At 36.2% G+C, this 15776-nt stretch overlaps 1 protein-coding gene across 2 annotated transcripts in view; it reads right to left on the bottom strand.

The window, feature by feature from the left end:
- Positions 1–15776, bottom strand: part of UBN2 (ubinuclein 2) — a 101187-nt gene that overhangs the window by 31497 nt on the left and 53914 nt on the right. For both annotated transcript variants that reach the window (XR_012470067.1, XM_074193583.1), the window contains exon 7: positions 11147–11217. Coding sequence is in view for 1 of the 2 variants with exons in the window: in XM_074193583.1 (XP_074049684.1) it covers positions 11147–11217 (71 nt within the window). In the remaining variant the exon portion in view is untranslated. The remainder of the gene's footprint in view (positions 1–11146; positions 11218–15776) is intronic.

The following is a 15776-nucleotide window of genomic DNA, read 5'->3' on the forward strand; positions in this document are numbered from 1 at the left end:
TCCCATAACAACCCTAGGGTTTTAGGTGTTTTTATTATCCCCATCTTAAAGATAATGAAACTGATGCAAAGAAAGATCAAGGGACTTGCCCAGGATCACACTAAGATTAGTAAGATTCTAGAGTCAAGTCTTCTTGACACCAAGTCCATTGTTCTATCTACTTTGCCATCTACCTGCCCCTTCCCTTCATTCACACACCAACTCAGTTCTATTATTTTCAATATATGCATTTTAAAAAACATCACAGAATTAAAAAAAAAATCACACAATAAAACCCAGAGGTCATGAGAAAACAGGGTTAAGGACCCAACCCTTAAAAATAGCAGCAGAGGCCTTGAAAGAAAGGAGTGAAAGTCAGGATGAAGTTCAGCCCTCTCTCAAGATATATAATAAATTTAGAACTTTAGCCTAACAAAGATCTGATTTGATTTAGGGAGGACTATGGTTGTTGGAAGGGTTGGAACTTGTGAGCTTTTGTAAAATGGTACAGTTTTCTGTATTCTGGATATTTCTTGCCAAACAAATCGATCAAAATCAATATTTATTGAGTTTATTATATCAGTCTCATTGGAACAAGTTCAAGTTTTCAAAATATAGCTATAGCAAAACTGACTATATCTTGGTTCAGGCCTTCATCACCTCTTACCTAGACTATTACAACAGCCTCCCAAATAGTCTCCTTGATTCAAGTCTCAATTCACTCCAGTCTGTTCTAATAGGCATACTGTTGCCAAAGTAATATTCCTTAAGCACATACCCATCAACCACTATCTATCTCTCCCTATAGCTCCTAAGACAAACTACAAACTCCCTTTCTTGGCTTTTAAAGCTCTTCACAACCTGACCCCAAACTATTAAGCTATATTTTTTGGACAGAGCTCCCCTGGCCTTCCATACAATCTTGTCAAACTGGCCTTCTGTCCGTTCCTCACACATCTTTCATCCCCAAGTCTTTGCACTGGCTGACCTCAGAGTTTCTATCTTCTTCTAAGACATAGCTTCAAGTCCTATGAAGTTTTTCCCAAATCCCTTACCAAACTCTGTATATGTTTTTAACTTTCTAATCAAACTGTACCTGCCTTCTCTATTAAAATGCAATTAGCTTCTTAGGAGCATAGAGTTTCATTCTTAGTATTTGTCTCCCTGGCACCTAGCACAGTGCTTAGTATATGAAAGACCCTTAAAAATACTTGTTGACTGATTCAATCAGGAAGTTTGAACTGTCTACTGCATCTAACACATAGTGATCTTGATCTCAAGGAGCTGTTCCTAGAAACTTAGGAAAAGTAACCAATGGGAAAAATATGCCCTATTGCCAACATAATTCAGGTAAATAAACAATAATATTTTTCCATATCTGCAGCAGATTTTTTAACTCAATACTAGAAAAAATACTAACTCTCCAGGTGAACTTGTAATGTTTCCCTTTACTAATGTTCTAAGAATTACACAAGCAAACAAGTTTCTTTATGTAACTTACCTTACAGGGAATTCTGCAAAATAAACTCAATAATGTTCAATTTTCAAATATAATAACTAACTTATCTCAAAAGTATATGTTAAAATCTATTTTTTAATATCTGTTTTTAGTTTTTTTATTTTCAATTAAGCTATTCCAATTGTAGTTTTATAAAGAAACTACAAGTTCTTTTGGAAGTAGGTGAGGAATAAGTCCCAAGCAAACAAACAGGATATTTAAAAAATACCTGGTCTTGGACTTTTTCAGCAGAGAAAAAGCTTCTAGGGATAAAATATCTTTGGAGAAAGGGCTTTCTGATAAGTGTGCTTTTTTCCCAAAGATGGAAAAAAAAATCTTTGTGGTAGCTGCTACTATATAGTTTTAGAGAATCAGAAGTGACTATAATAAAAAATCGTATTAAGATGTAGTCCAGAACTAATGAATAAAACATTATCAATGTAAATTGTATAGAACAGGGGCATGATCTGAAGATTTAGACAATACTTTTCAAAACTAATACTATGGTTCAAAACAGCTTCAGAATGAATGGTAACTTTGGAAAGGAAGTTCAGCTTCCTATATACAGAAGGAATTGGGAAAGGGTTAAGCATATTTAAAGTGCCACTATGGGTCAGGCACGTGCTGAGCACTTTTTACAAATATCATCTCATTTGATCTTCACAGTAATCCTGGGTGGTAGGTAGGTACAAGTTATTACCACATTTTGCTGCCCAGAAAACTGAAGTAGAGAAAGGTTAAGATTTGCCCCAAGCTGATGTATCTGAGGTCCCATTTGAATGCTGGTGTTCTTGACTCTGGGACTCAATATTATACCACCAAGTTGCCTCTCAATTTAGACAAAACTCCTTTGGCTACTGCTTGGTTCAATAGCTAAGTCAAAGTGGTTAAGAACTCCTCCATGACATTACTCTCTTCTGATTTTCCTCCCAGGCTCCTTAGCTGGGTTATAGCTCAAAGTATGTCCACTGTATATGGATTTCCCTAAGGCTCTGTTCCTGGGTATTCTTCTCTACTCTTTTTATTGGTAACCTTATCCATCTCTCATGAGGTCCTATTATCATTTCAATGTAACTAACTCATAGACCCAATCTGTCCCTGAGTCTCAAGTCTAGCTTCACCAATTACCCACCTATTAGACACTTCAAAGATGATGTCCCAGAGATTCTTCATCCTTAACAGCTCTAAAACAGCACTTATTGGTATTTCCTCAAAAAAAAAAAAAATTACCCCCCTATCAACATTCTCTATTTCTGTTGAAGAAATTAAATTTTTTTTCTAGTTTCTCTTATTCTCTCCCTTCTCTCTGACCCCATATATTCATTAATGCACAATATTGCTGTTTTTATTTCCATAGCTTTTGCACTAAACTCTATTTTTCTTATTTTAGGGATAATTCATCCTAATTTGGGTTCTCATCATCTCTTGCTTAGTTTGCAATGACCTCTTCTGAATCTGTACACGAATCTCTCCCCACTTCAGTCCATATTCTAATGGAAAGAAGGAAGGAGAAAATAAGCATTTATTAAGCTACTATGTGCCAGGCACTCCACAAAGCACTTACAATTCGAGAAGGTAGGTATTAATATGTTCTCTATTTTACAGTTGAGTAAAATGAGGCAAAAGTTAAATGATTTGTCTAGGGTCACAAAGTCAAACTTCAGTGGTTTGCAATTGTCTTTAGGATAAAACAAACTCCTTTGTTCTGTTTTTAAAGCCCTCCACAATCCTGGACTCCTCCCCGCCACAATGTTACTGTGCAAACCAATTTAACATTCTGTTTCTCACATCAAGTCCCCTGCTGTCTGGTCTGTGCATCTGGTCATGCTTGAATGCCTGGAATGGACACTCAGGAATTCCACTCCACAGCATCTCCCTCTTTCTTGAAGATGTAAATCAAATGTCTTAATCTATACAAATCCTTTTCTGACACCAACTGCTATTATTTTAACCTTCCCTAAATGACTGGTATTAACTATGTTTTTTTATTTATTCTCTTTATACATGTCCTGATTTTCTCCTCCATTAGAATAAAACAATCTTGAGTATTGATTTGTGTTTTTACTTTCTATCACTGTCACTTAGAACACAACAGGTGCCATGGAAGTATATTAAGATCTCCTTTTTCTTGAAAAAAAATATTAAAAAATAAGAATCTAGCCTCATGTCCTTTACAGATTCACTCGAAAGAATTAATCCACCAAAAGTACTTAATCTTCTAGGATAACCAATGTCTCCCTTCTCTAAAAAACCCAAATGACTTCCTGGTAGGAAACTCAGCAAAAGGTTATAATTCAATGATCTTGAATTCTATTGCTAGAGAAATTCTATTGTTAAAGAAATGGTTTGAAAGAAAAGTAGTCATAACTAAAAGTCAGAATGCTCTAATTAACAAAATATCATATCCTTTCCTTTTCTGGTAATAAGTAGGCTGTAGAAGTCAGAGAAATGCTGTACACTTAAATTTCAGTAAAGACTCTTCCACATTATCATTATGAATATGCTGTAGGGTAATTTAGATTTAGATTTAGAACTGGAAAGGGTCTTAAAAGTAGAGGTCAATACTTTTATTTTACAAATGAGAAAACTAGGGCTGAGAAATGATATGTGGTTAAAAGACTGGCCCAAGGAAAAAAATCGCTACTGTGGTTGAGCAGAAAATCAAACCTATGTCCTTTTCTTTTTCTAAATGCTGAGTGTTCAACTATACCAAACTGATAGTACAATTAGATGAATTTGGAATTGCTCGATAACTAGACCAAAAAAGTAGAGACCTCTCTAATAAAAAAGGATGAGGATTGCTCTTTGATGTTCTACTATTTTTTTTAAATGATTTTAATTAAATCCAAGAAACACAATGTTGCATTGTCTGGTACTCAATGTGGAATCAGGAAGATACAATGTTCAAATCTCACTTCTGACGCTTGATAGTTGGGTTGCTACAACAATTCATTAAACCCCTAAAATTCAGTTTCCTGATCAATAAAATGGAAATAAGTACTTTGGAACATTATTATGATGATGATGATGAAGCATGGATAGTATACTTAACAAATACGTAGATGACATGAAACAGAAGAATAGTTAACACACTAAATGATAAGGTTAGACTCTCAAAGGATCTTCACAGGTTTGAATAAAGGACCAAATCTAGAAAGACAAAATTTAATAAAGATGAATGCAAAGTTTTATACCCTGACTTAAATTAGTTTCATAAGAACAAGATGATAAAAATGTAGCATAACAACAGTTCCTAAGAAAAAGATCTGGAGAGATTTTAGTGAATATCTGTAAAGAGTGAGATTCAAGAATCAAAAATCTACTTTTGTAGATTGTGTTAAGAGAGGCATAGTATCCTCTATCCTGTGATCAGAACAAATCTGAATATTGGACTAAGTACCAAATGTCACATTTGAGGAAGGAGACAGGCAAGTCAGAATACATCCAGAAAAGGATGATCTGACAAATAAGAAGGTAGATAGAGAATATTAAAGAATTTTGGAGACAATTACCCTGAGGGAGAGAGTTCTCTTCAAGAATCTGAAGGGCTACCATGTATATGAGAAATTAGACTTGTTCATCTTGACTCCATTGGAGAAATGGATAGAAGTTGCATAGCTTAAAGATTTAAAGGACAAACACCCTAAAAGAAGTAACCAAATATAAAATAGTAATAAAATAATTAGATATAACCAAATATAAAGCTGATCTTCTGAAGTCAACCAAATTATATTATCAAGCCATTTTCTAAGCCATGAGCTAGGAATCAATGATACAAAGAGGAAAAAAATGGAAAATAATTCATACTCTCAAGGGCTTTATATATCAGAAGGAACCTAGAATATATAGTCACAGAATAATTATATACAGAATAACAAAACATACAAGCTAAAGAGGGAGGGCTTTCATAGTTAGGGAGATCAAAAAAAGTCTTCATGTAAAAGATGGTGCTTGACCTGTTATCTTGAATTCTAAGATGTTGAAGGAAGGGAATGCCATCTATGCATGGAAAATAAGAGTGCAAAGAGAGATGGAAGATGGAATTCCATGTGCCAAACAAACAAACAAAAAGGCCAGTTCGGACAGACCATAGAGTGCAAGAATGTGAGTTTGGAAAGATAGGCTGAGATCAGTTCTTAAAACATTTTCAATGTTAAAATATCCTAGAGGCAATGGGGAACCATTGAAACTAGTAGGAGGATGGAGGGTTGTTCAGAGCTGGGAGAAACTTAAGACAGGAAGAAAAAATAATAAGTACCCTTCAGACAAAGGGAATAATAACTCTGAATGAACTAAGGTCATGACTATGTGAATAGAGATAGGGGCCAGTTATGTTAGGGAAAAAGGAAAGACATGATCTGGCAAATGACTGGATATGGACAGTGAGAAATAAGGAAGCTACAAATCAGGGAAAAAAATAATGGCACCTTTATTGTTTTTTGGGGGGTTGGGGCAAAAGGGGGGGAGTTAAGTGACTTGCCCGAGGTCACACAGCTAGTAAGTATCAAATCAAATGTCTGAGGCCACATTTGAACTCAGATCCTCCTGACTTCCCAGGTCAGTACTCTATACATTTGTGTCACCTAGCTGGCCTAAATAATGGCAACTTTGACAGAAACTGGTAAATATGGTAGCAGGGCTGAGTTGGTTCAGTTTCAGATATGTTAAATTAAGATGTGTCTAGGATATCCAAAATGAAATTCCAAAAAAGATAAATACTGAAACAAAACTAGAATTCAGAAGAGAGAATAGGGTTGCACCTATACATCTTTAAGACATCTGATTAAACTTGACAGTCAAACCTAATGGAGCTAACAAGGCTACCAACAGAGAACAGAGATGATTCAGAAAGATAGGTTTGAAGAAGCATTATCCTTTATAAGCAAAAAAAAAGGGAAATTTAATGGAAGAAAGAAAAAGGAGAGGGGGGAATAGGCCAAGATATTTCATATAAGATTTTTCTTTATTACAATGAGCTATTGCAATGATATGGAAGGGAGGAAGGCAAGGGGGAATGAGGGAATCTTTGCTCTCAGAGGTGGTTAGGAGAGGAAACAGCATATACACTCAATGGGGTATAGACATCTGGAGTAAGAAGGGGGGGACAGGGGGAAGGGGGGATATGAGTGATGGAGGACAGGATGGACCATGGTGGGAGAGTGGTCAGATATAACACATTTTCTTTTTTACTTCTTCTACTTCTTTTTTTTTTTTTTAGTTTGTGCAAGGCAAATGGGGTTAAGTGGCTTGCCCAAGGCCACACAGCTAGGTAATTAATTATTAAGTGTCTGAGGTCAGATTTGAACTCAGCTACTCCTGACTCCAAGGCTGGTGCTCTAACCACTGCACTACCTAGCCGCCCCCACTCTTTTTTACTTCTTGCAAGGAGCTGGGATTGGATGGCCTGTCCGGGACCATAAGGCCAGGTGGATGCTGGACCTAAGGGGTAGTATGGGGACTCAGGGCCTCTTGGCCCCAGAGCTGGGGATCTGTCTGCTGCGCCACTCAGCTACCCTATAGCAGAGTCAGAGTGAAAGGAGAGAGAAAATATAGTACATGGTAGGGGAGAAATACGAAAGGAGGGAGTTGCAATCAGCAATGGCAACGGTGGAAAAATATGGAAGTAACTTTTGTGATGGACTTATCATAAAGAATGTGATCCACCCATGACAGTTGTTGGTGTTGGAACAAACACTCAAGCACATTTTTTATTATTATTATTTGGGGGGGGGGTGCAGGGCAAATGGGGCTGGGTGGCCTGCCTGGGGCTGCATAGCAGGGTGATCGTTGGGTGTCTGAGCCCAGATTTGGACCTGGGTGCTCCTGGCTCAAGGGCCAATGCTCTGTCCACCACCCAGCCACCCTTACTATTATTACTATTTTATTTTATTTTGGGTCTTTTTTTCCCCCATTTTTTTTTGTTTTTTTGCAGGGCAATAGGGTTTGGGTAGCTTGCATGTCACACAGATGGGTGACTGCTGGGCATACGGGGCTGGATGTGGGCTCAGGTTCTCATGGCTCCAGGGCTGGTGCTCCGTCCACTGTGCCACCTAGCCATACCTACAATTATTACTATTATTTTTTTAATTTTAATTTTTTTTCTCTCCCCTTTACTTTATTGCTCAAGAGAGTCTATATTTATGGGGGGAGGGGGTATTTCGTTTACTCTTAAACAAGAATATTTTATTAATGTATAAAAGTTATTTGTACAAAATGAGAATATATATTAAATAAAAAGAAAAAAACAAATATGGATAGGACTAGAACTAGATAGTCTCTGAAGTCCCATACATCTCTGAGATATAAGATATACCATGCAAATAGATGTCAGCCAGAGAGAGTTTAAAAAATAAAAAAGTCCAGGACAGTGTCTTTGATGAATAAGTATGCTTAAGAGAATTGTGGACAGTTGCAAAAACAGAAAACAGAAAAAGAGGACAGAGATTTGTCGCAGAATATAAAGACAAAAAATAACCAAAAAGGATACCTAAGAAGAGGAGGTGTGAACAAAATCAAATATTATAGAAAGGACATGAAGACAAAAGCCAAGAAAAGGCCACTGAATTTAACTGTAAATAGTTCAGTGGTTAACTCTGGAAAAGACAGTTCAAAATGAGCAGATAGTAAAGAGGTAGAGGCAAGGGGTATAGATGCTTTTTCCTAGGAGCTTAAAAGAAAAAGATATAAAGAATGGAAGTTTGTGAGGATTATGCAAAAGATTAATAACCAATGGGAGGCTCTTTGATAAGGCTGGAATATGAAGAGGGAATTTTAAGATGAAGAAACTGAAGCTATCAATAATAGTCATACGAAGGGGCAGCTAGGTGGCACAGTGGATAAAGCACGGGCCCTGGAGTCAGGAGTACCTGGGTTCAAATCCAGTCTCAGACACTTAATAATTACCTAGCTGTGTGGCCTTGGGCAAGCCACTTAACCCCATTTGCCTTGCAAAAACCTTAAAAAAAAGTCATATGAAAAAATTCTTTAAATTATTATCAATGAGAGAAATGCAAATTAAAACTATGAGGGATCACCTCACCTTAATCTATTTATTGGCCAACATGACTAAAAAAGGAATGATCAATGTTGGAGGAGATGTGGGAAAACTTGGAACAGTGCCCATTATTGGCAGAGTTGAATTGTGAATTGATCCAACCTTTCTGGAGAGCAATGTGGAATTACACCCAAACAATAATAAAACTGATTATACCCTTTGACTCAGCAATACCATTACTAGATCTGTATCCAAAAGAGATGACAAAAAAGGGTAAAAAATCACATACAGAAAAATATTTATAGCAGCAATTTTTAAAGTGGCACAGAATTAGAAATTGAGAGTTGCCCATCAATTGGGGAATGGCTGAACAAATTGTGGTATATGAATGAGATGGAACACTATTACTCTATGAGGTATAGAACTTCAGAATAGTATGGAAAAACTTGCAAGAACTGATGCTGAGTGAAGTAAGAAAAACCAGAAGAACACATACTAATATAGTAACACTGGGTGATGATCAACTATGATGAACTTGTTCATTTCAGCAGTATAATAATCAAAGAAAACACCATCCATATCCAGAGAAAGAACTATGGAGTCTCAATGCAGATCCCAGGATACTATCTTCAATTTTTAAAAGCTGTCTTAGAGTGGGGGCAGCTAGATGGTGCAATGGATAGAGCACCAGCCCTGGAGTCAGGAGGACCTAGGTTCAAATCCAGGCTCAGACACTTAATAATTACCTAACTGCGTGACCTTGGGCAAGACACTTAACTCCATTACCATAAATAAATAAAAATTGTCTTAGGTGTTGGTTTTTTTCAATAGTTTTTTCCTTCTTTTTGATTTGATTCTTCTCTTACAACATAACTAAGATGGATCTATGTTTAGCATAACTATACATGTACAATCTATGATGGATTACTTTCTATCAGGGGGAGGAGGGAGGGAAAAGGGAGAGAGAGAGAGAGAAATGTAAAACTCCAAATCTTGCAAAAAAAAATTGGCTGTTGAAAACTACTGTTAAATGTAATTGACAAATAAATACTTTTTAAAAAAGTGATGGGAAGAAATTTTTAAAGGAGGATAATAAGTTGTCAAGATGAATTTTCATGTAGGACTGAATACACAAAGTAAAAATATGTGTGATTTTGTGACTTTCCTGAGAAGGTTCTTCAGCATCAGAATAGGACTGGAGAAGATGTATGACATGAGCTGTCTAAAGCCACAGCAAGAGTGGCAAGAAATTAAAGAAATAAGGAATTCAGAGAAATCCATGAAATCACAAACTACTAAGATCAAGGCTGTGTAGAGAAAAAGTAAGGGCAGATAAGAGAACTAGACTATGCAAATTAAATTTATTGAGTTTTATTGCATTCAATATGCATCCAATTACTGTAATATCACTTCCTACTGGAAAAATGGACTAGGAACTTCACCTTGGAAAAAGAATTGAGCAGAAAATTCTATTTTAAGAATTCTAAAATGGCAGAGGCTATTGACTTGAGATGTCATGTCTTGGAGGTGGTGAGCACCTGACATCATTTTTCTGATAGAAGAATGCTCAGGAAAAGATTAAATAAGGATTTAAAAAACAACCCCTGATCGAGGCTTGTTGTATACATTAAAAGGAAGGGAAAAAAAGAGAAATATGACTAGGGGTTCTAAGTCATAGAGTTTGGGCTTGCTGGGATTGCTTTATTGTTCTGCCTTAAAAGGGGGAAGCAATATAAAGCGAAGTCTACAGGGGAGGTAAGTGCAGGAGGGGAATGAATCTCTGGCTATGACAATGGAAGGGGGTCCTGGAAGAACATACCACATACAACCCGTGGAGAGAGGGTCTGAGTATCTTCACACACTGGATAAAGAGTGCCTGACTATTGTGAAGTTTTTAAAAAAAAGCCTCTTTCTTAAGAAGTGCAATCCATTGTAAAAAGCTGCCAGGGTTAAGGGCCCACATGACATAAAACATTTTATGCTATAACATTTATATATTTGGCTTTATAAGACTGTACTCTCACAATTGTCTGCATCACTATCAAAAATTCTATTCCCCCTAACGCATGCATTTTATTTTTTTTTTCTTCAGTCAGAGGAACAAAATATTGACATCCAGTGATAGTCTGTCAAAACATTCCTGTTAACAATTTTACACCCAGCTGTCTTTGGGAACAACAGTCAGCATTTGTTATACTCTTTAGCCATATTCATTAACCCACAGGCTCCTCAATATTATTATTTTCTAATCAAATGAACTGATATCATGTGTGTGTGTGTGTGTGTGTGTGTGTGTTTCTTTCCATCGAATTCTGTAGGTCCTTCAATTAAAATACTTTTCATTGGATCATAAGTGTTTGGTACAAGCATGTATATAATTTATATTAACTCTCATTAAAAGTCAATAACCAGGGGAACCTAGAATTTCATTGAATCTCAAAATGAGAATGAGCCTCAGAACTATCTAAATACAAATCAAGAATCCCCTTTATAATGTTCCCAGCAACAGGTCATTTAGCCTTCATTGCAAAAGCTCTATTTAATGAAGGCATCTCCATTAAATATGAATTAGAACCACTGTTTTTTTAATCAAACCCAATACACTGTTTCTTTTTAATAGAAACAAATGTAACAATTATCTTAGGGGTTCTTAACCAAAGAAATTAGTTACTTACTCCAGTAGAATGTTGTTCATATCCTGTGTGAAGAATTTTTTCCTACCTTCTTCATCAAAAAGCTTGGCAGCCTAGAACATACATAGTATAAAGTAAAAACTAAGGTTTGCTATAACTTTCATAATAAACAAACTATCTTGAGATAAAGATTAAGCACAAAACAGAGACCCAGTAACCTATATGTCCTACTAGATGACTTCTTAAAACCAACAGGAACAAGAGCATTTTCTTTTCATATTATTTCCAATAAACATTAAATTTAGAGTAAATCCTCGGGTTGGTCCAGCAACATAATCTATAATGAAAATGTATTTTTTTAAAGTTTGATCAACTCAGGATTAACCACACAAAATAATGGAGAATAGAAGCACCAGTAAACAAAAAAATGGTTTTATTCGGTGTTTGAACAATTTATTATATTAGACTATATGGGTTATGGTACTATACATTTCAATTTACTTTAAACCAATGACACTACTCTATTCAAAGACTCACCATAGGAAGGGCTGTCAATTAAGACTGGTTTGCTATCAAAGATTATGAGATGATACCAATTATTGCAAAGCATAATACTTACAAGAGGCTGTCCTCTCTATACATGTGCAAACTTAACAAGTAAAACTACCCTCATGGTCAGAAGTGCTCTATTTATTTTGTGCCCCTCTTTGCATCTAATTATTCCAGAATCCATCCAATCACAAAACTGGCAAGGCCTGCACTGCTGACCTCTCTGAGTCTGTCCACATAGCTGTGACTGGATATTCTTTTATGTGTTGTCTTCCAATTCAAGTGTGAATTCTTTCAGAGAAGTTTCTACTTGTATATGCACAGTTCAGCACAGTATCAGTCATATTAATAAATACTTTTTGATTTCTTCATTTACTCAATAGTTTTTCAAAAATAACCTTAATTAAAATGACTGTACAATGATGGGAAAGAAAGAGATAGGTGATATTCCTTCAGACCATTAATGATTTTAAAGTGTACTGAAGTAGTTAAACAAGACAGATGGGAAACCTGAGGGAGGACTGGATCTGTTCTGAGAATTTTAAGAGAATAAAAAGGGAGAGTGAAAGGGTGGAACTTGCTATCTCTTATAAAAGAGGTATATTAGACTGATGCGGTACTGGATGCTAGATTCAGTCTCAGAAATAGGAAGGACATATTAGTTTTACTGTATACTATCAAGCTAAGTGATCAAGTAGGCTGAGCTCCAGTAGTAAAGCAGCAATCTGGAGGGGTGTGAAGAGACTCTTAAAAGGAAAGTAGAGACCTGGGAGGGATTGGGGAGGAACTAAGAAGGAAGTCATTGCCTTCTATGCAAGTGTGCTGTATGCTTATTATATCAGAAAATTTGCTAGTAGTCAATGACAGTCAGGTTCATGACTGGTGAAGCTGGGCAGTAGCCTATTATCTCAGCACTTTAGGTCCTCAGCCTCCCAACTTTGTAAGACAGTTCTGAGTCATCAGTGCCAGGTGGTTTCTGTCTGGGTATAATAACTCAGTAACCGGCAGTCAGCACAAAATACAGGATGTACAAGAAAGTCTTTAGCACAAGGTCAGAAGGCATCAGAAGAACCTCACTCTTTTCTGAACTGATCACTCCCCCTACTCAAAAACTTCCAAAGGATTCCTATTAATCTCAGATCAAATATAAAATCCTCTTCAGCATCTCAAAGCTCTTCCTAACTTTCCAGTGGTCTGTCTTCTACTTCACTGTCAGCAATGCTCTGGCTACTATGGTCTTGTGAGCAGTTTCACAATTACAGTGTTCTATCTCCAAACTCCTCCCTTCATTCTGGGAATGCTTTACCCTTTACCCGTTGACCTCTGATCCCGATTTTCCTTGGATTCTTTCAAGATTCACCTCACATCCTACCTCTCCTAGTCCCTCACATTTACCCTGGCTCATTCATGCTTTCTTCTTCTCTTAAGTTCTCCATGCATCTTGGTTATACCTGAAAAGCTAACATGTTCTATCTCCCCATCAGAATGTATTCTCCTTGACCGGAGACTGTTGGGTTTTGGGGATCCCCATATGCAAAAAAGACTGGCACAAAGCAAGTGTTGAATAAAGCTTGTTGACTGACTACAAGTGCCACTCTTCTCTAGAGAACATAAATGAATTTAAATTGCTTTCGAGTACACACACACACACACACACACACACACACACAGAAACACTACAAAAACTTTAAAAGACTTAAGAACTTTGATCAATGCAAAGATCAATTATATTTTCCCAGGATCAAAGATAAGAGTGCTACCTACCTTTTGGCATACAGGCAATGGACTAAATATGCAACATGAGACATTTTTGGATATGTGAAATAAGAAAATGTTTTTCAAGACTATGCATTTTTGTTACAATGATTTTGTTTCTTTTCTTTTTTTTCCCAGTAGAGAGGAAGGAAATAGAGAAAAATACTTGTTAATAAAAATATTTCTTAAAAAACATATACTTACATTTATACAGTTATACTCATAATTAGAAGCTTTTCTCCTTTTTTGGCAGGATGTCTATTTAGGAGCCCAAGGGAAAATGCAATAAGCAACTAAGTACCTTTTGATCTTCAAGGAGTAATAATTCAAGGACACACACCACACACACCACACACACACACACACACACACACACACACACACACACACAGAGACACCCCACCAGCATCAAGCAATTTTAAAGGAGAACACCCAGATTTATCTGTATATTAACTGGCTACTCTGATAAACCTACCAAGTTTTAATTTCTTCTCCCATGATTCTTCTCTCAATTCTTCCCCAATTATAACTTTATAAATAAATGCCTACTGGGCCCAAACAGTCCTTATAACCTGAGTTCTTAAATAAAGTCTTTATCCCTCTCAAGAAATTTTTGGGCTCAAAAATCTAAAAGTGAAAATCTGGAATACCTAGCTCCTCACTAATGACTATCCTGGTACACTCAAAAGGAGGGAGCTCCTTATCAGAGAAGGGACATTTTCCAAAATAAAATTGGAAGCATGGGAAATCATCCAGAAAGCTGTGACATTATCACTCCAATCTGGATGCAGATTTGGAGGAACAACACCCTGTTCTATCTTCAACTGGTTGTAAAGAATATCACCAAATAAGTCTCATTTAAATGAGTTAAGTCTCAGGTATTAGTTTTCTCCTTTTCTTTTACCAAGTGCAGAAACTAAATTATCACATAATCCATCATCTGGAGAAATTTTGCAGCAAAATATAGAAACTGAATTAAGTGGGGGCGTGAATCAAGATTCCTCATTTTAGAAATCGTTGAACTTACAAAGTAAGCCCTTTTTCAAACCATTGCAATAAGTAGTTGATTAGAATGCAGAGAGCTAACCCAGGAATGAATCCTACATCAATAATGAATTTTCTATTATCAGTTAAAATGCAATTAATTTCATTTTTGTGATACTAGTTAGTGCTCTCCATGTCTAGAATCTTTCCCCCCTCAAAGTAAGTATTCATGATGTAGATTTATGAGACTTTTGCAGAGTTTAAAAATCTTTGGCCTCTTTTATTTCTTACTCTTTTAGGTTTTTGCAAGGCAAATGGGGTTAAGTGGCTTGCCCAAGGCCACACAGCTAGGTAATTATTAAGTGTCTGAGACCAGATTTGAACCCAGGTACTCCTGACTCCAGGGCAGGTGCTTTATCCACTGCACCACCTAGCCCCTCCCCTATTTCTTACTCTTAAACTACTGTTCAAAAGATTTTTTTTTTTGCTGCCCTTGCCCATCCTTATTTTGTATTAAATTCACCAAGCATGTTTTTAAAAATATACTGATTTTATTTAGAAATTCTTATAAAATTCTATGTAGAACTTCATTAGTTCTTCATCCTCTATGATATATGTTGACATATAAAGCTGCAAGTATTCATAGTGATCTTTTTTTATATTAGCTTATGAATACTAAAAAAAAAGATGAGAAAATGTTTCATGAAATCTTTCCTATTGTTGTTGGCCAAACAATCAACTTCACCTTTTCCTTCTATTTCCCACTGTAAGAAAAATTTGTAAGCCAGCCTTCCATTTAATTTCAACATCATTTACAACAAAGGACATCAAGACTGGTACAATTTAGTTCCTCTACGAGAAATTAGTCTATTTGTTTGTCCCTGGATAAAGATATTATGTTAAAAGAATAATAGTAAAGTTAATATTTCTCACAGTTTAAAAGTGGTATGGTTTTTGGCAGTCTTTCTGCCACTCTCTTGTCATCACCACAGAAGTGGAAGGAAGACAAACAGCATAAGATGGTTTTGTTTGCCATGGCAAAAGAATTACCACCCAATGGATAGTCTACTTGTAATGAGGATCTTTCAATATAGGCTGGTCTTCACAAAACAGACACTCTATTGCCTGGTACTATGCTCCAAGCATTTCTAGTATGGCAGAACTAGGCAAAATAAGAGCTCTGCTAGCAAAACCTTCAAATACCCGATAGATTACATCTCCATGGCACAATGAGTTGTGATCTAAATACTGCAAATTTGAACAAATTTTAGTCTAGTACATGAAAGTCAGATAAGAAAGTTCAGCCATTAAAAGCAGCTAAAATCTAATGTATACACAAATGTATATGGAATGTAAGAAGAAATGGTAGATTAATGATCTACCT

Source organism: Macrotis lagotis, chromosome 7 (assembly GCF_037893015.1).
Source record: "Macrotis lagotis isolate mMagLag1 chromosome 7, bilby.v1.9.chrom.fasta, whole genome shotgun sequence".
Lineage (NCBI taxonomy): Eukaryota > Metazoa > Chordata > Mammalia > Peramelemorphia > Peramelidae > Macrotis > Macrotis lagotis.